Raw genomic sequence first — 23,119 nt, 5'->3', positions numbered from 1 at the left:
GTCTGCGAAAGTGGGGAGGGCGGAATATAAATACAATAAATTAAATTAAATTAAATTAAATTATAAATTAAAATTAAATTAAAATATAAATACAATAAATTAAATTAAATTAAATTATAAATTAAAATTAAATTAAAATATAAATACAATAAATTAAATTAAATTAACATGCCCATTTAATTGTTTTAATGCTTGGATACAGAACCAATAGTTAACTAGCTGTACAGTTGTCACTAAGCAATACACAACATATGGTCTGGCTTTGCTGGGGTGCAGTTATAGCTATCTTGCCCAGACTGCTTCTGTTATGTCTCTTTGGACTACCAGTAACCATTCCGAGTTCTGGTCCCCGCACAATGTGGGATGCTAGCAATTGGTTCTCCGGATCGTAGCAACCAACCGCTGTAATTACACTACGGCTCTGATCCTACCTATGCTTAAGTGGGAGTAAATCCCACCGAATACAACGCGACTTACTTCTGGAGTAAACATGCATAGGATTGCAATGTGTGTCTGAAAAGCCCTTAACAGGAACATTCAGGAACAAGATTCTGTACAGATCCTAGGGCAAAAGGTTGCCATTAAAAGCCACAAACATGGTGTCCATTTAGTTCTGGGATCAGAATTGGTTTTTCTTTTCAATGTCATTGTTTGGAGCACACTCTGAACTCTTGCATGCTATCTAGAGGCTTATTTTGAGTGAATGCAAACTATTTCTATCTACTCCCCCTTCCTGGGATATATGTTTGGTTCCTGACTTGCCAAGGGCTCAATAATTTACAGCTTCCCAACAGACAAGTACCTTTTACACAAACAAACAAGCTTGTGGAAATACCAATACTGAGAGCCTCTCCAATAGTGATGTTATTAGAGAACCTGGAAACTCTTAACAGACACTACCACAGCAAAATCACCCAGTCATCTACCAAGATACAACACTTTCAGCTGCACAGAGCTAACAGCTGCTGCTCCAAGTAAGCAGAAGTGCTTCTTTTATATTCCCAGCTGGTTTGAGTAGTTTTTGGAGAAAAGGGAGACAGTTTTCTCCCCTTTGCTCCAAACGCCAGGACTCCTTGCAGATCCAACAGTTTCTGCTTGAACAAAGCCAAACCACACTCTAGTTGCAAATCCAGTTCATAACCAAGGAACTTTGTCCCAGCCATTTCAGCAGATGCAATACTCTAGATGTTTCTGAGGGCCAATTCACACCTCTCTGTTCCGCAGCTTGCATGTGTGAATGAACAACCACAGATTACTCAGAGAAAGAACTTCAAAAGCAACACTTGGCATAACTCGAGACTGTTTGCACAGTCACTTGAGTCGTCAAATGTTAATAGTTTCTTAAAGATTGAAGATTGTTGTATTCTGTTGTATTTTGTGATATTTTTCTTTTTGAAAAATTTAATATAAAAAAAATGCTAATAGTTTCAAGTGGGTAGCCGTGTTGGCCTCTAGTAGGAGAGCAAGATTTGGGTCCAGTAGCACCTTAGAGACCAATTAGAATTCCAGGGCATGAGATTTCAAGAGTCAGAGCTCCCTTCTCTGGCTCTTGAAAGCTGATATTCTGGAAATCTAGTTGGTCTTTAAGGTACTACTGGACTAGAATCAAATGTTAAGAGAGAAAGTAAAGTAAATGCTTGTGTGAATTTGTATTCGGAAGATTCAAAGTATACATTTCTGGCATGTAGGGTTTACAATATCAGACCAGGGTCTGGGAGATCCAGGTTCAAATCCCCACTCTGCCACAGAATCTTGATGGGTGACCTGGAGCCAGTCATTTACTCTCAGCCTAGCCTACCTCACTGGGTTGTTGTGAGAATAAATTGGAGACAAAAAGAAGGATGTCAGCTGCTTTGGGTAGAAAGGCAGGGTATAAATTAAGTAAACAAAATAAATTCACCCATGGCATTTTAATTGCAGGTAGGTAAGGGAAAGGAGTAAGTTGCAAGTAGACAACAACAAAAAAACTCCCTCCACATTTGGACTGATCGAAGAAAGAATTTAACACAACAAAAGAGTTTGGAAGGGTGGGGCAGAAGCCGACTGCCCCCTAATAAAAGATATAACAGGTCCACTCAGAGCAGAGCTTTATTACTAGTTTGCAGATTAACTCTGCTTATTAAAACCAAAGTGCAACACTATATAGCAAGGGGGTTGTAAATCTTTTTATATGATGGATGTCACAATTCCACTGGTTTGTTACCATGAACGGACCTGGCCTGGCCATATATCAGAGGGCACTAGCAGATATTATACATTTGCGACTGACAGAATTTTCAAACAATTTAGGAAGCTCACATTGCCCTTTGCATCCTGCATTTTGCCTCTTGAACTGAGCTGCAAAACTGCTGGGGAAAGACAGCGGATTTTTAAATATTTTAAAACATGCACCAAAGAGCAACTAAGTTTGTGTATTCCTAGCTGACTTTGCCCAGCAGCAGCAGTAAAATATTGAATACAAAGCCTGCCTCAAGAAGCTGGAATAAGCACTTTGGTATAAACACACAGCGGTTTCATCCCTCCGTAGATCCAACAGAAGTGTGAGAAACCACTTAAACCAAGCTTGGAAACTTCATATTTCAGTTCAGAGGCCCTCGTGAAAGCTGGCTAGCAGACACTGAGAAACTGAAGCAGACACCACTAAAAAAGAAAAAAAACAGGCTCACGCCACCTTCAGCATCTTAAAAGGCTTCAGATCCTTTAATACAGGTGAAAGAGTTAAAAGACCAGGACGCATTCTTCTTGGCTCAGTTTAAACGCATGAAGCTGCCTTATATTGAATCAGGCCATTTGGTCCATCAAGGTCACTATTGTCTACTGGGACTGACGGCAGCTCTCCAAAGTATCAAGCAGAGGTCTTGCACAGCTCCTACTGCCTGGCCCTTTTTAGTCTGGAGATGTTGAAGACGGGACCTTCCTGCAAGCAAAGTTGAGGCTCTTCCACTGAGCCACAGCCCAGGAAGGAGATTTTCAGCGCAGACAGATAAAAGTTTTCCAAAGTTTTTTAGAGTCAGCTAAAGAGACTTCATACCCTGACCTGGATAGCCCAAGAGAGCCTGATCTCATCAGATCTCAGAAGCTAAGCAGGATCGGCCTTGGTTAGTAATTGGGTGGGAGACCTCCAAGGAAGACCTGGGTTGCAGAGGCAGGCAATGGCGTACCACTTCTGTTAGTTTCTTGCCACGAAAAAGCCAAGGGGGGGTCACCGTAAGTCACCTATGACTTGACAGCACTTTGCACCACCGCCGAAGAGATTTCATAGTTAGAACGGATAGATTTAAGACATCAGTCACATATATTGGGATGAAAAATTACTTAAATTTTTTGTACATCACATCTTCACTCCACCCTTCTTTCAAGCCCAGAGTTGCATTCGGTCTCCCCTCTCCATTTTATCCCCACAACCACCCGCATAGAATAGGTCAAGTGGTTCAAGGACGCTTCATGAGACACGCCCCCCCCCATTTTGATCCACCACACACCACCAGCTCCTGAGAGCTACCACCACCTTTTCTAGGTGTCTAGGATTCGTCTAGCCTACTATCACTGGCTGTTTACTGTTTCTTATTTAGTAAGAAGCAGTATTTGACTTTAATTACTGGATCTCACCCTGTATGTCTTTCAGCTTCTTCTGTTTTTTTTTTTTAAAGCAGCAGTTTCTTTCTACCTGCTGCTTGTTTCAAGGACTTCATGACCACCAACCCTCCACGCTATAGCAACCATATTGGTTTCTTGGCATTCTGAGCTCCGGGTTCTGAAGGCGGACCTAAAGCAGCATTTGCCAGAATATCCAGTAGATGGCAATGTTGTGTGACTAAACCTTTCGTTAGCGCAACAGCTTTAAAACCTTGGTTGGAAAAGATGGTCAGACAAAAGTTGGCAGGCCAGAAATACTAGATCTGTTCCCCAAGTTGCCTCCACAACAGCTGTGGGTAAAAGGCACCACAGGCAAAGGTGATCTTTTATTCCCATTGGCAAAGGCTTTGGCAGAGCACCTCAGCTGCTCCTATATGTGCATGAACCAAGCGTCAGGTATGTGGGACCAAGACTTTTAGTGGCACAGGCCAAAGGCTCTTCTGGTGTAGGGGGAGACTAAAGAGTCCTTTGACTCTGCCTTGGCTTATTATGGAAGAAAGTGGCAGAAGTAGATAAGGGAACTGGGGCCCAGACTTGGGGCCATGTGAGATCCCAGCCTATTATTTGCTTATTGTGAACACAATGGCCAAGATGGTTGTTGTGGATTTTCCGGGCTGTATAGTCACTGTGACACTGAGAGATTTCTGTCTTTTGGTGCTACATCTCTGAAGATGCCAGTCACAGCTGCTGGCGAAATGTCAGGAACTACAATGCCAAGTCCACAGCTATACAGCCCGGAAAATCCACAACAACCATTGTTCTCTGGCCGTGAAAGCCTTCGACAATATAACAATGACCAAGACATTGGACAGCCTCCACGTATTAGAAAAGAAAGAAGAGGGTGAAGGCATGAGAGGTGTTGACAAAAGTATGCATCCAAGTAGAAGGGGAGGACACTCAAACTGACCACCCGTAAATTCATTACGGGGCCGGGGTGACCCAGAAGCACGTCTTTACAAAACGCTTCATTTATAGAATTCACTTCTTATAGGATGCAGAGACACCCCTCCCCCAACCTAGCTAGTTCATAAATAGGATTAGACAAACTCATGGGGTTCAAGATATCAATGGCCTTCATACTCTGCCTGTGGGTTTTCCAGGGACCTCTGCTGGGCCACTGTGGGAAACTTGGCATTTGTCTGGTTTAGGAAGGCAGCTCCTATGTTCTTAAACTTGAGCCCCAATCAGCTATGATTTAATCATCTCTCAATGGGCTATGAAAGTCAGTCTGAATAAAGTATTAAAAGTATAAACAAAACACAGACAGGATTTATGTAGTTTCCCCTGCTCTCTTACTATTCAAAGTTACTTCAGAGAGACAATAGGTACAATGACAGAGAAGAGTTTGTTTAATTTTTAAGTCTTGGGTTGGCAATTCTTATGTGGATTCTACACTACACTGTAGAGAAGAGAGTACAGAACACATTAGAGGCAGTCTTTTTTTTAAAAACTCCTTTGATTAGAGCTGCGTGTGTCCTATCGGCGAGGATGGTTACGTTGCTTAATATGTACAACAGGACATTTGCAGTGATGGCCTCTGGTTTAGAGAGAATGTATTCCAGGAAGTTTGCAACACCTTTTTCATTCTAGAATGCTGAAAGCTGAAGCCTACCAATGGTTTTATTTGGTGGTTTGATTAGGTGGACTTTGAACCTCTGGATCATTAATGATGTTGATTGTTGCTTTGGATTATTTTAAGGTCTTCATGGGTGTTTCGTTTTATGCCGCTGTGTTTTTATTTTGTTGCTGTTTTATTGATGGATTTTTTTTTCCTATTCATTTTTACCTCCAAGGCTGTGAGTGTTCTTAAATCAAGATAGATGGGGGGGGGAGAGAGAATATGAACAAAGTTGACTTTCTTCCCCCTTAAAACAGCAGCAGCTACCAAATGTCTTTAATTTAACCAACATCTAAGCCTTTATGGCCGTAAGATGCCCATCAAGTAGACTGAGCTTGTGATGAAAAGGATGGAGGGCAGGGAGAATAATGTAAGCAACCAGTTTTTATGGGTTAGGTCTGGGATTCAATCAGGTTAAATATAACAGTCACCCAAAAAGCAGCATAAAGACTCAGACGTCTTTGGCACAGGTTCACAAATGCAGTCGCTAGGTTTATTTTTAGTTCATATATTTATATACTGCCTGGGCCACAAAGTGATTCACAAGCCAACCCCCCCCCCCCAAACAAATGCAGCTATCCCGCAAATAACCAGCATCAATTAAAAATAAGCAACTAAAACAGCCAGGCTGGCACTTTGTCTCCTTTGCGCCACCCCAGCCTGGGCCCGTCCACTGCTGCCATTCCTGCAGAATGAGAGAGGGTCCTGGGGAGAAAACAGATCCAGGTTTGAGTCCTGCCTCAGGGCCTAGCAGCTAACTCATGGGCCCGGGGCATGCTTTCTGTTGTAGGATCCGGAAGGGTGGCCTCTGGTGCTGCTGTTTCATCCCTCAGCAGGCACCTCTGCAGTGCCGAGCCCTCCCTGGTCCCCCTCAGCCACTGACCTGGGCCTGTTTGTTCCTCCCCTGACAATGTGTTGGAGTCACTCACCTGGCTGGAGGGGATCATGACAGTTCCAGGGTTTTGGTGCCATGACCAAGAAGGCCCTTGCCCAGATTGCCTCCTGGCCTAATCCCTGAAGGCTAGCGTGGTCTAGTGGCTAGAGTGGCAGACTAGAATCTCGGCAATGCAGGTTCAGTTCACTTCTATGCCATGGAAGCTTGCTGGGAGACCTTGGGCTAGTCACATATTCTCAGCCTAACCTACCTAACAGGGTTGTTGTGAAGAAAAACCAGAAGGGAGAATGATGTCAGCTGTTTTGGGTCTCCATCGGGGAGAAAGGCAGAGTATAAATAAAGTAAAATTAAAAAATTAAAATGGTGGAGACACCCAAAGCAAGGCCTTGGAAGATGACCGTAACAGTTGGGTAATTTCATAAAGTAATAGTAACCTAATCTGAATGTGATAACAGCATGGAGCACGATGGCCAGATCTCACTTTTTTTAGAGGGTCACAGCCACTGAATCAGCCAAAGGCACTAACATAGTAGCTAACGCCAGTTGAAGTTAATGCAGCTTTCGTGGTATTTATTATGCCATGTTTATTGCATTGTTTTCTACTTGTGTAATCTAACATTATTAGATTATGGTATGCCATATGTTTTGCTGTACTGTTCTCCAAACTTTGTGCAATGTTCTCTAATTGTGTTTAGAGTCACTATGGAGTAATTGTTGGCTGTATATATATTTATTTTTCTTACTGCATTATTCTTAGTTGCAATGCACCCTGAGTCTCAGTAAGAAAAGTGGACCTTAAATCACATAAAATATTACCTATCACTATAGATCGGGATTTAACAGCATCCTAAACTTCAAGCTTACTCCTTCAGAAGAGGGGAGATACAGAGTAGGCTGGCTCTCAATCCCACAATCAACACAAACAACAATAATAATTTCAGTAATCTGCACTGAACCTGTTTATTGTTTCTCATCCATATCACTGGATTCAGACAGCAATTCAGAAATAATTGCCATGATGAACAACAAAATACTTCCAGCCCTACCTTCTGGAAACAATTAGGCAGTCAAGGAATCATTACGCATGGTGCCCCAAAATACATCTCAGCCAAATGATCCAGAAGGATACCATGATGAGAGCCATTATGAGAGCCAGGGCAATTATGAGACCCAGTTTGGTGTAGTGGTTAAAAGTGCGGGACTGTAATCTGGAGAGCCGGGTTTGATTCCCCACTCCTCTGCCTGAAGCCAGCTGGGTGACCTGGGGTCAATCACAGCTCTCTCAGAGCTCTCTCAGCCCCACCCACCTCACAGGGTGTTTTGTTGTGGGGATAATAATGACATACTTTGTAAACTGCTCTGAGTGGGCATTAAGTTGTCCTGAAGGGTGGTATATAAATTGAATGTTGTTGTTGTTGTTGTTGTTATGATTATGATTGATCATATGCAGGTCCAATGCAACAAGCAGGGACACACACTTCCCCTTTTCATGCTCCTACAGAAACTGCAACAGAAAAACAGTTTCTGTGCCCAAACCAGGCCTAAAACCAGACTGAAACAGGCCTAGAAATGAATCCGTTTATCCAGAACAGCTTGGAGCCATCACGTATTCAAGGGCCTTGCCCACAAAGGGGATTTTAGAAAGCGGCATAGTTATTGAAATCTTCTGGATCTGATGAGGGTCCCTCCCCTGCAAGAGGCCAAGCGATCACCTCTGAACATGTTGCAGCCGACTTACGGCAACCCCAGCAAGGACCTTTCTAGGCAACTGTGAAGCAAGAGACGGTTTGCCATTGCCTTCCTGTACAGAGCCTCCCTTCGGGGATCGCCCATCCAAGTGCCGAACCTGCTTAGCTTCTGAGATCTGACGAGATCAAGCTATACCATACCATTCCCTCCCATCATCTCTAAATACAGTAAAAGCGAAACTCCCTCCTTCGAGATGCTATTTAAGCACCTCTTGGCTCCATCTGAGCATTACACCTTCCCCCAAACAGACATTTTCTTAGAAGAGCAAGTTTCAAGAAAAGAAGTGATAAACAGCAGCTTGGTAACATCCCCAACGCATAACCACTGAAAGTCGCTGAATAAATCACAACCTGACTCATACTCGCATCCCTAAAGTGTCTTTCTGGAGATAGTATACTTCTGGATGCCCAGTATGAAGTGAGACCCTGAATCAGACCTCCCCCAAGTTCTGTGGCATCTAGCACAGAACTCAGTGGAGAGAAAAATCCATCTCACTTCATACATATAGAATCATAGGATTCGAAGGGATCTCCAGGGTCATCTAGTCCAACCCCCTGCACAGAGCAGGAAATTCACAACTACTCCCCCCACACTCCCAGTGACCTCTGCTCCAGGGCAAAACAACATCAGGATCCCAAGCCAAACTGGCCGGGGGGAAGTTGCTTCCTGGCATAAATATCAGTACTCTTTCTCCTCTGTAACTCAGAAAAGATAAGGAGTAGCAGTCTTGTGCCAGGCTTCGGAGAGACATTCAAAAGCAGCAGGGATATGTGTTGCTTCCAAGTATCAAAAAGCCCTGTGAAGGATGCCTTCCTTCTCCAGGTCACCAGCGCATACCAGAGCTCTAGAGGGAGGAGCGGTGCCAATTGTACATGTCTATTCTCTAACTCCTGAAAGAAGATAAGGGTAATTTTGCAAGCGTTACTAGCTCGCCCCCACACACCTATTTTTATAATCAGTGTCCTTGAAGGAAAAGAAACGAACTTATGTTTTGCTGTTTTTCTTCCTTGCACAAAATGTTAGACAAAAGAGTATGCAGGGAAGCTGAACTCTGGTTAGAAACTGGATTCCATTTTCAGCTCTGCTCTGGTGAGCGCCTCTGTTTTTTCCCCAAAAGTACAAAAAGCTGGCATTACAGAACACGTGGTCTTGTTTGTTAAAAGCAGCAGCCTGTTTCAATTTTAATTCTCTTTTGCATCATCAAAAGCAGGAAATATAAATTATTTTGTAGGGCACAAGACATCTGCTGAATCTTTTAAAAAAAGTTTCTCCTATTTACCATCGTCTGGAAATTGCTTGGTGGTAGAGAATGTTCTTTATAGGGGAAATCATTCTCTCTGCTCTCTATTAGCGAGTAACAGCATTCTTCCTAGTTTTGCAGTACTGAACTAGCCAGCAGCACCCAGACCAGAGAGAAACACAAAACCAAGACCACCATTTTCCATGGAAGTCTCAATCAAATTTCGCATTTAACGGTTTGTGTATGTGAGAACTACAAAATAGCTATTTGCGTGTGCATCCAAAACAAGACCAGAATAAAAACCACTGATTTCATAAACAGAACTTGGTTGGCCCTCAACAAGTGACAGGGAGCAGTCCACCTGTAAAAGACGCAGAGGAGATTTAAACATGAAGCTGATGGGCAACTTACCTATGTGAACTGTTAATCTGTTTCTTTACCTGCCTGGGTATAAATACGTGGGGAAGTGCTGGTAACTAGCTGCTTGGAGAGAGGGTTCTAGCAGAAAAGTTATCCAGAGTACTTTTGTTCTTGCAGATAAGACAGATTTAATGAAACTCTCAGGTCTAGGATGGCAGAATGCCAGAGGTATGTCCCAAAAATTCTCGTGACGGTATGGAAGCCCCACAGCATCAATTTTATGACTCCCCACCCCAAACATACAAATTCCCTTACACACATGCACCCACGCTTTCAAATTCATCCCACCGCCCAACCAAAGTAACTCCTTCCTCCTTGATCTTGCAACCAGCCACACCCAGAGAACATAAAGGATGGAAAACAAAGTTGTCTCCCATATCCATCACCTTCAAGCACATCAGTCATGACATCTACAACTCCCACATGTCTCCTCACTTTACCCTAATCATCACGTCTCCCAGGGCTTTTTTCCTGGGAAAAGAAGTGGTGGAACTCAGCGGGTTGCCCTCTGAGAAAATGGTCACATGGCTGGTGGCCCCGCCCCCTGATCTCCAGACAGAGGGGAGTTGAGATTGCCAGTTGAGAGTGGCGCGGAGGGCAATCTCAACTCCCCTCTGTCTGGAGATGAGGGGGTGGGGCCACCAGCCATGTGACCATTTTCAAGAGGTTCCGGAACTCCGTTCCTCCACGTTCCTGCTGAAAAAAAGCCCTGACGTCTCCTACATTTAACCATAATGATCGCGTCTTTCCATGGTATATTTTGTTCTTGTCTCTGACATTAAAATCATCATCATTATTATTATTATTATTATTATTATTATTATTATTATTATTATTAAAAATAATTCATATGAAGTCCAAACTCTTCAGACAACTAACGTCATTTGCATGGAAAACCGTAACTATCAGGATAGGCCAAAATAAGGTTTAAATGCTTTAATAAGGAAGGGCTAGGACCTGTGTACAAAATTATCTAGCTTCTGCTTGCTGGGAGAAGGGGAAAACCTTTTTTCTGAGCCATTATCAGCAGCCTCATTAGCTCCCAGAACTTGGCCCAGTTTGTACCTTGCTAGTAAAGCATGGTTGCTACTTGTGCCGGTACCCTTTGGGTAACAAAACCACATGGGAAAGTCATGCCCTGTACAGTTCCATCAGTTAAGATAGTACAGGAGCCAGCCACGGGCAATCCTGCCACGCTAGAGACATTAACTGGGTAAAGCACACTGCTACTTTGGATATTTTAAAGTTTCTATACTGATTATTCTAAACATGATAGCTTCATGTCAAGTAGTAACATAGGAAGTCATTTCACACATGACATTCCCCCCCACCCCCAATTCTTATACTAAAAATTAAAAAAAAAAACTATATATATCAGCCATGGCTCTTGCCACTTGTTACCATCCTTTCTTGCCAAATACATTGCTACATCCCCATAGAGTGTTTTAATGAGGAGGGGGAGTTAAGAGCGCTAGATTAGAATGACTGCACGGCAAATCCATTTTTACCATCACCAAAAGCACTTAGAAAGAGTGGAAACGTTGCATTTTCTAACCCAGAGCCTCTGATCCCGCTAGGCAATTAAGTGACATAACACAATCTGTGGCTGTCTTTTGGTCTGTGTGTCACCTCCGGACCGTTTCTGTAAACATGAGCACCAGGAAGGGAGTCAGTTACGGGATCAATAAATCACTCGCCCATTGCTGCATCATAAAATGAGACTGCACAAGCTCTAAAGCGGCAGATAAGCACAAACATGTCTAGTGCAGCTGAGTGGTATGATTCACTCTTGGGCTCACAAATTACTCTTGGGCAGGTGCTCTAGTACCATACATTCAGGAACTGAGCACAAATCGCCACTTAGCAGAGCCATTCATAAGCTGGTTGTTTAAATAAAATCACCATTTCCCCCAAAGAAACAAAGCCAGAGATGCCAGCAATCAAAGCGAGAACCACATGCACAGAATCAAGTTGGTGAGGAGCAAGAACAAAGAAGATTCAAACTATGAATGCAGAGTACCACTGAACATCCTGCTAGGCAGGAAAAAAGCTCCCTGCAAGCAGAAAACTAACACAACAGGGACATGACAAAGTCACAACCTCCCCGCCTGGATGCTTTTGCCAGCCAGGACAGCCTTATACAAAAAGACACAGGGGAACATTAAACATCGTTTCTTACACTCACAGTCTGAACTTGCAGGTAAAGAACTTGACTGAAACCCGGCTGGGTGAATCTGACATCATTTTGGCATGTGGTATCGGCTGTGTTGGATTCTTGCTAATGCTATGTTTTTTAAACTTGTATCTATTTACCCTATGGCATTGTTTATGGAAATGTCCTTGATACTGTATTGAAATGTCCTTGATACTGATTGTACTAATCTCATACTGTGTAATCCGCCTTGAGTCTCAGTGAGAAAGGCGGACTATAAATGACATAAATAACAACAACAACAACAACAACAACCTCAAACTTGAGGATGGAGGTATGTGTGATTCTTTTTTATGAGTCTTTCTCCATCACTAGATAATCATGGGAACTTAAATGTTCTATGTTTCTGTTATCTTAAGACACCCACCTGATCTTTCTTTGAATAAAAGTTATTTAATGCTACGTTAAGGTGTAGATAGCTTGTGAAGCAACATCATTCAAAAAAAAATTCCTCATCCGAACAGAAACTGAATGGAGTTAGCAAAACAGAATGCGACCAAGCGAGAAAGCAGAGCGAATGAGACCATAAACAAGAGCCTGAAGATTTTGCTTTTCAGCAATAAACTGCAACAGCAGCTCCATGCTCCAAATATGGGAGTTTCCTCCATCCTAATCTGTCCATAATTTAAAAATCTTTTGCTGTGTCATGGGTTAGTAAGCAGCAGGCTATTTTTCAATTGTTCAGTAAATTGATTTTCTCTGGACCTTTAAGATACATGCCAAAATGTTGTACTGATTTTTTAAAGCCACAATATGACAGAAATCCTATAGAAGGTCCTATTGTGCAGGCATCAGAACTCAGACGGAAAATTTAGCAATACAGAAAAGATCTAGATTCAATGCAGTAAAAGTTTAAAATGCAAAATTAAGGGAGAGAGGTTAGATTGATTAAATAACCTGCAAAGACAGAAAAAGAAAAGATGGCCCTGATACCAGTTGGTAGATACCAGTTGGTAAAGCTCAAAAAAATTGTGCATGCTTTTTGTGCGAGAGAACAGGGAATGCTCTTCTAAAGAGACACCTATGTATTACCAAAGAACAAAACTGGTTAAAATATTATTTTTCTCATATGTAAGCTGCTCACTACTTCATTAGGCCACAATCACACGCACCCCAGAATCAAAGGAATAAACAGCATTCAACTCTCACCTTTAAAAACAGATCTAGTCCAATCATTTGGAAAGTTGGAGGCAGAAGTGGGATTTTTGGTACAATTCTATGGAAGTCACTTCCGTTTTAAGCAGACTGAAATCAGTGGGCTTAGACTGGAGTAACTCTATAGAAGATTACACTGTTGAAGTACAAAAGGGAGGCTGGACAGAGGGTGCTGAACCATGGCTAGAAAATTGCAAGTATGCACTGGCGTTGCATGTGCCTCGTTTTGTTTTATGTATGTGTCAGCACTATCAATGATCTTCCATAACTACGATTACCCTTCTTAACCACGGTTTGGTTTGTGTGTGTATGAAGGGTCAAAGGGTTGTATAAAGTCTGAGAGAGAAAAATGCAAACCGCCATCATGAAGCAGGTTCTGGATGACTGTTTGAAGTAAGTCCTTACTTCTGCAGAAAAAATTAATGTTATCTCTGACTGATACAAGACAGGAGGCAGATCCAAGGCACATGTCCAAATAATGAAAAAAATATGCTTGGAAACAGATCAGGCACAGCAGGGAGCTGCAGAGTTCCAGAGCAACCAGGGTTTGAATTACCCAACAGCATGAAGAGCCAACTCTGAATTTATTGTAAAGGGGCTTTTGAAAAGAACAAAAGACTCAGAGCACTGAAAGTGAACGGGTGAAACACAAGCCTACGCCACAAAGGAAATCGATGTTGTGGTTGCTCCTGGCAGTTTTCCTGAAAGCAAGCTACAAGACTCTTTTAGATTAGCAACTTACGCTGTCTTGCCCTCACTGTCAAGTTTGGTGGCGCTGGCTCCCTTTTTGCCCAGCAAGGATGCCACTTTCTCCACATCGCCGTTCTCCACAGCTTGCAAGAGGCGGTCGTCATTCTTATTCCATTCATTGGCCTGCAGAAGAAGAAACAGAAGATCAAAGAGAGCAACGGCAGCTTCTCTTGTTTACCTGATTCCTTTCTAAAAAGTGTACCAAGATGGCTGTGAATAATTCACAATGGATTTTTTTAAAACTACATCTCACTGTCGTGTGCATAAGAAGCTGTGCTATCTAAAACCACTGCTTTACAGAAAAAGTAATTGTGAAAGGAAAACACAATTTGGCCAACCAGCCCATCAACTCTTATCAAATGATAAAGTGTTATTCAAAGCGTTAGTTTTATTTAGGACAACAACAAAAATTTAAAGTCATTAACAGGTTGGGTACATGTGCTAATTATACACACAAATCAGTTTACTGCAAAACAATTAAATTGCCTCTAACAATTGCAATATATTATTATTCATCAATAATTAAGAAGCAAATGACAGCTTTTAAAGGCAGCAGCTGCTGCTGCTAACAAATGAAATTAGAAAGATAAAAGTGCCACTGGCATAGTGCTATTCTCGACTTCAGAGAAAATTTGACAGTAGTCCAATAAGTGGCCAATGGACAAGCTGGCTGATAAACGTTTGATGGGATACCAAGGTTAAGGGATCCCACACATGCTAAACAGAACTGGCTTTAAGGTGCTGGAAGTATGTTATTGATTTTAAAAATTCTAATATTCAAAGGTGGAATCAGTTGCCTAAGGAGGTGGTGAGCTCCCCTTCACTGGCAGTTTTCAAGAAGAGATTGGATGAATATTTGTAAGGGATGCTTTAGGCTCATCCTGCATTGAGCAGTGGGTTGGACTAGAAGGTCTGTATGGCCCCTTCCAACTCTGTGATTCTGTGAATATGGCACCCCCCCCCCCTCTGGAATCTGTCCCACTTCAGTTATTCTATCTAGCTTTTTTATTTTTTATTTATGTGTTATTTATAGTCCACCTCCCTCACTGAGCCTGAAATGGCTACCAGCTTGGAACAGGTCACATCTACACACTCATTAGGTCTTGTATTCATTTGTGTTCTGCATAGTAACAGGACATATGCACTCCCCTTACGCATGAAGCTCCTTGTACCCAAAGTCGGGCCACTGATCTATCAAGGTCAGTATTCTCTACTCTGATCAACATCAGTGCTCTAAGATCTCAGGACAGGGCCTTCCACACCACATGCCACCATATCTTTTTGAACTGGAGGTGCCAGGATTGAACCTCAAACTGCATGCAAAATAGTTGCTGTACTACTAAGTTAATCCCCTGCCCAGTTACTAAGCTCCACCTCTCCGCCCTGCAGGTAAATAAATTGCTTTACCTCTTGTATATACACATGATTATGCAAGTTTCTCCTTAGGAGACCAATCCGTGCCACAATATATTTGTTAGCTTTTAAGGAGCTGCAGGTTTTGTTTTACTGCAGCAACAGAGCAAGGTGGCCACCTGTAGCAATGTAATCTTTTAGGTACTACAGCGTAACATCACAATTTAATTACTGTGTCCACCACCCAATCCTACAACTTGCATGGTAGGTACTATAAAGGACGGGCAAGAGAGGACACAGAAAAGACTGCACGCACACACACAGATTAGGTGGGGCTGAATGGGAAAATAAAGGGATGTGCACGTAGTTCAAAGTCACCGCACTGAAAGTGGAAAGTCACAGCAAAACTCAACTATGCTAACAGTGCCTTCATTCCAGTTTGGTTTGCTGTAAACACCAGGCGAAGCAAATACCTTTCATGTGCACAAAACACAAATATTTATACTAACATCTGCATCAAATGAGAAAGTTGCAGTCCCACTGCTTTGTCCAAAAGCGAATTACCCTCCACGTTCATGAACAGCACACATTGTGGCTGTTGTAATCCAAGCTTGCGTCTTGGGTTAAGAATTAAAGGCTGACATTTGGATGAAAAATGACCTTGCAGCAAGCAACCCTAACACAGCAGCTCAAGCTTAGTCTGGCTTTTTGTTTAAATTACTAGCCCCCTGCAAGCCCCCTGCTGGGGTTAACATGGAATGGAGTTTGCAAGCCCAAGAACCGATGCAGCTGACATTCCCACCCCTGGTTCTGTTCAGAAGATGGTACTCGCCATGCACGGTTTGAAAGGATCGTCTAGCATTCTGTCATCATCCAGACTTAGCCCCAAAAATTTATGCTTACACATACGAAACAGCCTTATACCAAACAGCATGAACCACTTCAACAGGCAGAAGCTCGCTGAAGTCTTGGGCAGAAATCTTTCCTAGCTCTGGAACAGGTATTAGGAGGAAGGTTTAGAGGTCATAGCAGAAGGATCAAAGAAAGTGTTGACTCAGAGAGTACCACTGATTCTATAGGAGAAGGAACTGAAAATAAAATAACCAGCACTCTTATACCCTTGTACAGATCTCTGGTGCTGCTGCCCTTGGAAGACTGTGTACAGTTCTGGTTGGCCCATTTCAGAAAGGACATGGTAGGGTTGGAAAAGGTGAAGGAAAAAACCAAAAGGATCAAGAGATTGAACCATCTTCTCTATAAGGGGAGGCTAGAGAGGTTGGGGGCTTTTCAGTTTAGGGGAAAAAATGATGACTATGGAAGGACAAGATAAAAGGTTTACGAAGTTATACACAGCCTGGAGAAAATAAGAGAGAGAACAATTTTTCTCCCTTTCACCAAGTATTAGAATTTGGTGCACCCAATACAACTTACGGACAATAAGATTCAGGAGGGACAAAAGAAAGGCTACTTCACAACAATGCATAAGTAGAAGTTGCTGCCAGGGCCAGGGATGACGATAACTCACTTAGATAGCATTATCCTGTACCGGCTACACCAGACCGACTCTTTAAACAACACTGTGCAAATAGGCCATTGGACAGATCAAGATGGGTAGTCGTGTTAGTCTGTCTGTAGCAGTGGAAAAGAGCAAGAGTTCAGTAGCACCTATAAGACTAACAAAATTAGTGGCAGGGTATGAGCTTTCGTGAGCCATGGCTCACTTCTTTAGATACAGCTAGAATGTGAGTCCATCTGTCCTTATATCTTGGAGAATGGAGTGATTGCAGAAGCCGAATGATAATAGCCGGTGAATGACGAAGGCAGGTATAATTGAATTGGGTGGGGTATGCAGAGGGGTAGTGGGTGTGGAGAAATTAGCATTGGTAATGAGACAGGAAGTCTTTGTCTTGATTCAGTCCTGGTGGATGCATAGTCTTGAGCTTCATTATCAGTTGCAATTCAGCAGTCTCTCTTTCTAATCTCCTCTGCAGGAGAACTGCTACTTTTAAGGTCAGCAACTGAATGTCCTGGAGGGTTAAAATGGTCCCCCACTAGTTTTTTTTAATGTTTTGGTTACATTGGACGTGAGCACTGAAGAGGGTCACCGTGCCCTCCTCACCTAAAGTTCTATGTGACCAACTTTCTAACTCTTCACAACTCCACCCCCCGCCAACAATTTTAAAAAAACCCTGTCAGTAACCTCTCATTCACTTTTATGTATTTTTAAACAGTTCACATAGAGAAACTGTTCAGTTCTGACCGTTGCAGGTGAGTAGCCGTGTTGGTCTGTGGTACAAGAGCAAGATTCAGGTCCAGAAGTACCTTAAAGATGAACCTTAAAGATTTCCAGGGCGTGAGCTTTCAAGAGTCTGATTATATGTATGTCTTGCCCCCTTTCTTTTCTAGACAACTCCAGTTTACTATGCATGCATCTGAGACTCTAAAGAGGCTCTCCTCATCGAGACCAAGCTGCAGTGTCACATCAGGTCCCACGCCATACCCAACGCTGCTCATATCAGAACCATTTTCATGAGACCAAAGAATCTGTACCCAAAGAAACTCCCCATGCAAATAGCCCACTCACGTGCATAAGGAAGGAAGTTGGGCTATACCACAGATCGATTTGGGAGCAGCATTCACAGTTTCGGAGCACAACCTCCTTATGGAAATTGATCTGCGGTATCCCATAAGCGCCCATACTTCATTCTCCTCTTGGGAGCAGCATATTCATGCACACTTGTCATTAGCAGAAAGTTATTTACAAGGTCAACCCTGGGAATTTGAACATACCAACTTTCCTACTGAAAAATTCCTGGTATTCCACTCTTTCTGCCTTGTATTCGTTTGCTTTTAAAAGCAATGTAACAGGGCGTTACAAACCAGAGGAGCTGATTTCTCTTTGCCAACTCTGCTACCAAACTACCATCCACTAGAATAAGCTATGATGTGAATACTATATAAAGGGGAAGATGCTTGAACTGTGGAACAACAATCTGTCTAATTCAAAAGTTGGTCAGTTCACGTATCATGTATCCTTAAGAATAGCATGGAGTTGAATGCATTCCACTGAGATCTGTGCATGGATTTCTCCTTGAAGAACGGGGCTTACCCACCTTTATCCAATGGCATCTCCTGTGCCGCCCCCAAAGCCACTCCTGGAGGTCAGGGGACCCTCAAGGACACAGTAGGAGGCGGCTCAGGGAACTGTTGCTGGGGAGGGAAATCCATGGACCCAATCCATGCATGAGCAGAAGTGTTTTTCTCCCACACAAGCAGCACAGTTTACATGTCAACCCAAAGAGAAAAACAAACATCTCTTTCAAAAATAAAAGCAACTCTTCACAAAGCTCTGTTCTGCCAGGGAACACAATTTGCATAACATTAAAGTGTGTTCTGCTTAGAAAGCAAAGACAAGGTGTTTAGAAAGCATCCTGCACTCTACAGAACATTTAAAAACTAATATATCAAAATGCAAACACACAAAGGGCAACAAGCTGCCAGCTGCTATTTCCCAGCTGTTCCACACCACCATTCTGACCCCTGATATAATTTCAGATAGGTAAAGGTCAAGTGCAAGCACTGAGTCATTAATGACCCTTGGGGGGGACGTCGCATCATGACATTTTCTTGGCAGACGTTTTATGGGGTGGTTTGCCATTGCCTCTCCCAGTCATCTACACTTTACCCACAGGAAACTGGGTACTCATTGTACCCACCTTGGAAGGATGGAAGGCTGAGTCAGCCTTGAGCAGGGTACCTGAACCCAGCTTCCGCCATGATCGAACTCAGGTCATGAGCAGAGCTTGGGCTGCAGTACTGCAGCTTACCACTCTGCGCCACAGGGCAGAGTAGTACGATACATTGACTTATATCCCAGAGTTGGAGTGGTGCATGTGGGACTCCATCTTACCCTGTTCATATCCCCACCTGCTGGGGAAAGGCATGTTAGGCCAAAACACAGCCACTAGCTCAAGAACACCAAGTGGGCTTAATGCCATGATCTGAGACCCTCCTCACAGTTCGATGTTCTATCCAATATGCCACCTCCGATCATCGGCAATGAAGTCACCATTCATGTCAACACAGAACTAGGTCCAACAAGATTCTGATAGGATTTTGGTAGCGCTAGCTTGATTTTGGTCAGCAGTTGTCTGCAGCCTCAAAACGTGCTAGATCCTTTTCATGAATGATTTCCACATGGGTTGTGGGGGAGGGCTGCAAAGTCATCATACATGTTGTGTTAGGCAAAGAAAGTTTTGCATTTGCTCTGTTAAATGCTCCATTTATTCATCTGGCTTGAACCTCAGTATTACAGCCAAGCTTTGAGTTCCATCCCTCTGTTCTAGCCCTCGGTAAATTCTGAAAGACAAGAGTTCCACAGACACAGTGCCAGCTGTAACCACTGATAGCTACAAATCTCTTCCTGGAGACCATACTTAGGGAGAAGCACAATATGAGAGATAACTACCCCTTCCCCCAAATTCCAAAGAGTTGTAGAGAACTTTGAGGAAGGAAGAGATGGGTGTCTTGCATTTCTAGGCATGCCTCACCCCCTTGAGGGCCTACGTACAAAAAAATTATTGGAGAGAAGAAGCCAACTTCACAACAGACTTTGACACTTAATCAAGTGTCTCCATAGCCCAGCAAAAAGATGGTTATCTTACTTTGCACTGGGCTTTGCAGTTAATCAGAAGCAGGACAGGTATGACCATGTTTGACCCAAATGCTTAGAGCAGAGTGAGTTGTTTTAGAGAAAGCCTGCAGGCACTTGTATTTACATGCCCTCGTTCTGGCACTCTGCTGCTAATGTGATGACTCCTCTGTTAGCATTTTCATACAGTAGCAGCACATTGAAGCATGTATTTATGTAGAAGGGTGTGTAATTAAATAGGTGGCATGTTTTAAAATGATCACTGCTAGCGTGGGAAACAAGATGTGCTTTTGCATGACGTGGTGGAGTTCTGGATCTGGTTCAAGGTGTTAACCTTGGTGTTTAAAGCCCTTAACAGACTGGAACCTGCATACTTGCGGGACCGCCTCTTCCATTACATCCCCTGCAGGGTGTTGCGCTCTGCAGACAAGCAACTCCTGGTAGTCCCCGGCCTGAAGGACATCCGTCTGGCCTCAACCAGGGCCAGGGCTTTTTCTGCCCTGGCCCCGGCCTGGTGGAATGCTCTCCCGCTGGAGATCCGGGCTCTGTGGGACCTGTTAACAGTTCCGCAGGGCCTGTAAAATGGAGATGTTCCGCTGGGCCTATGGCTGAGTGCCAGTGGGTGTCCTCCTTCTTCCATCTAAGACCACCACTTTTTCTGGGGCTGCCCTCGGCCATCTGCTATGCCCGTATATGGACTCCCAATATTTGTTTAAATAGCCTGCTCCTGGACTATTTTAATGATTTTTAAAAAATTATTATTGATTTTATGTTTTGTGACTTTTAATGTATTTTTTGAATGTTATTAGCCGCCCTGAGTCCGTGGGGAGGGTGGGGTATAAATCAAATCAAATAAATAAAATAAATAAATTTACCATTAGGCTACAGAAAGCCAAAAGAACAAAGAAAAACTTTTCCATCCATCAGGAGACAGGTCAGTGTTCAAGTAGAACACTGTATCTACGGGTCCAAATGATGCTTAACAATTCTTAGCATTAATGTAACACACTCCAAATGTTTACAGTGTGTGTGATTATTTAAGAGAGAGATTAAACATAAAATATGCTGTCGCAACAAAGAAAAGTGTATATACCTCTAAGATATTGGCGACCAACAGGGATTCTTTGCCTTATGAAAATGCTGGCCTCCAGTCAAATATATCGGTTGGTTCTTATGGACGTGTAAGTGGAGAGTGCTCGTGCAAGAGGGTCTTCCTATCTTCCCCTTCCCTGTACCCCCCTCGCCCTGTTCCGAAGCTTTCTGCACCTTCTTCACTGCAGCCCCATGAGTTGCTTGGGGCTCTTGTAGACAAGAGGTTCTTTGATTCCCTGCAGAGGGTTTGGGGGGGCACACGGGAGGCCATTGTGGGAAGGAGCAGGGAGGGAAGATCATTCAAGCACGAGCTCCTCTGTCAAAAAAGGTGACCATTTGGACTTGGTCAAGTGACCAGGAATCCCAGTCATCCTGCTTCCTCTTCCAGAGACACAAGCCTACAAAATAGACAACTGTGAATTTTTGACTTAAGTTAAATTGGAGGCCATACCAAGCAGTTTCAAGCAGAGAACATCTCTATGGCTCTATCACAGAAAAACATGTTTTGCAACAACACAATAGCTGGGCTGCCAGTTCAAAATAAATGGCCAACAGCCTTAGATGTGAATGTGGAAGTAGAACAGAATCTATAAATCCTTGTGATATTTTATTCCATTTAAAGATGTTTACTCAATTTTCCACAAAATGTAAAACCCAGTATCTTCAGCGGTACCTATTTCAATGTTAAAACTGAATGTTTATTTCATGGGTGTTGTACACAAATGTAAACTCATTAGGTCAAGTTTTCAGTAGGATGACTGAGCGCGATATGCCTGCTAAATTTTTAAACCTCTGCTTTAAAATATCTGGATTTATGTCAAATATTGAATTGTTGCTACTATGGTTGCAAGCTAGTTTTTAAACGGAAGATAAAAGCCAACAGTAGCAATTTTAGAAATCAGCAAGTTTACTAAAAACTATCAGTATGGAGAAGAAGAGGGTGCAACACATACAGCTTTGATTATAGCTAGAGATGGGCATGAACCAGTGAAAATGGCAGTTCATTGTTTGTAGCGTACGAACTGGCATGAAATTGTCCAGTTCACGAATGGGTTAATTTGGTTCATGAATATGTCACTTCTGGGGCAGCAGAAGGTCAGGGGAAAGCCCATTCCCCTCCCCGTGGCCTAGGAAACTGATTGATCAGTGCCAGGCTGTCTGCAGTGATGAACCGAAAAATGAACTAAACGAACTGCCCTAAAAATCATCACAGTTCATTGGTTCAGGTTCGTATTTTGGTTCATTCCCACCTCTAATTATAGTCTATTAGGAACTAGAATCCAAAGTCTCCTGAAACAATTCTGTTTTAAGCCAGTGACTAAGAGATGGGGGTAAGACTGGTCTCCCTGGGGGAAATATTCCATAACCTTGGTGCCACCACCAACAAGGTCCCATCACATGTAACCAATTTGATTACCTACATTTCCAGGGAGGCTCACGAGGGAAAAGGCAATTGTATCCTGCTCTCTGATTGTTTAGAACAGTGATTCCCAGTATGGCAACAGTGGTTCCTGACAATGGGCTTCCTGAGACCTTTTGCTTCTTCCCCAACGCAAAGAGCCAATCATGGGTTTCCTCTACCTCAATGGAGCAAAAGAAACCAGAAACTTCATAGGAGGAGGGTGCTCAGCTTGCAACTATCAAACATTTTCTAATTGGGCCCAGTACCCCATGGCAGCCATTCCCTGTTCTCAAAATTATAGAAGTGCCCACATACTCATGAAAATTGGAGACACCAAGTTTAGTTAGACCTTTGACAGTCAAACCAGCTCCCGGAGCTGGGCCTGAACATAACTATGAACCAGCAAAAGTTGTTTCAAAACTGGTTCAATATACCCTACCCATGTTAAGCTGATATATACATTCTGGACTGGTGAAGGTTCCTTTTCGGAGCGTTTAGAAGATGTTATGGTAGTCTGACCTGGAAGTTACCAGAGTATGAAAGATGAGAGGAGGGAGTGGGAAGACCAATTCCACCGGTAGTAAAGGTATGGCAGGAAAATCACACACAGAAATTAGTTAAAGGGGGAATGGGATTGGGAACTTATTATGGAATCAGTAGACGGTATCAACATATTTTTAGATATGTCATTGTTTCTCACACATTTTATTTTAAAAAATCAATTATTTTGCTCAGCCATGCTACAGGCAATGGTATCTTTTGAGCTGTAATTTGAAATGTTTTGATACTCTGGTTTCAACAGACATTTTTTTCTAGAGACAACAACTCATTGTAATCTGATTAAAAACAGTACTTTGAAAAAAGTCTTGCTTCAAATCAATCCTTCCTTTCTGATGAAAGTAAACCATACTGGGGACACACACACCCCAATTAGCATTTATGTAAC

General features: G+C 42.9%; 1 protein-coding gene across 3 annotated transcripts in view; it reads right to left on the bottom strand.

Moving 5' to 3' along the window:
* The window catches only part of RAI14 (retinoic acid induced 14), a 115,040-nt gene that overhangs the window by 31,342 nt on the left and 60,579 nt on the right, over window positions 1–23,119 (bottom strand). For all 3 annotated transcript variants that reach the window (XM_054986553.1, XM_054986554.1, XM_054986555.1), the window contains one exon: window positions 13,668–13,798. In XM_054986553.1, coding sequence (XP_054842528.1) covers window positions 13,668–13,798 — 131 coding nt within the window. The remainder of the gene's footprint in view (window positions 1–13,667; window positions 13,799–23,119) is intronic.

Source organism: Eublepharis macularius, chromosome 8, assembly GCF_028583425.1.
Source record: "Eublepharis macularius isolate TG4126 chromosome 8, MPM_Emac_v1.0, whole genome shotgun sequence".
Lineage (NCBI taxonomy): Eukaryota > Metazoa > Chordata > Lepidosauria > Squamata > Eublepharidae > Eublepharis > Eublepharis macularius.
The sequence above is the reverse complement of the archived record's forward strand: the minus strand, read 5'-3'. Positions and strand labels throughout refer to the sequence as shown.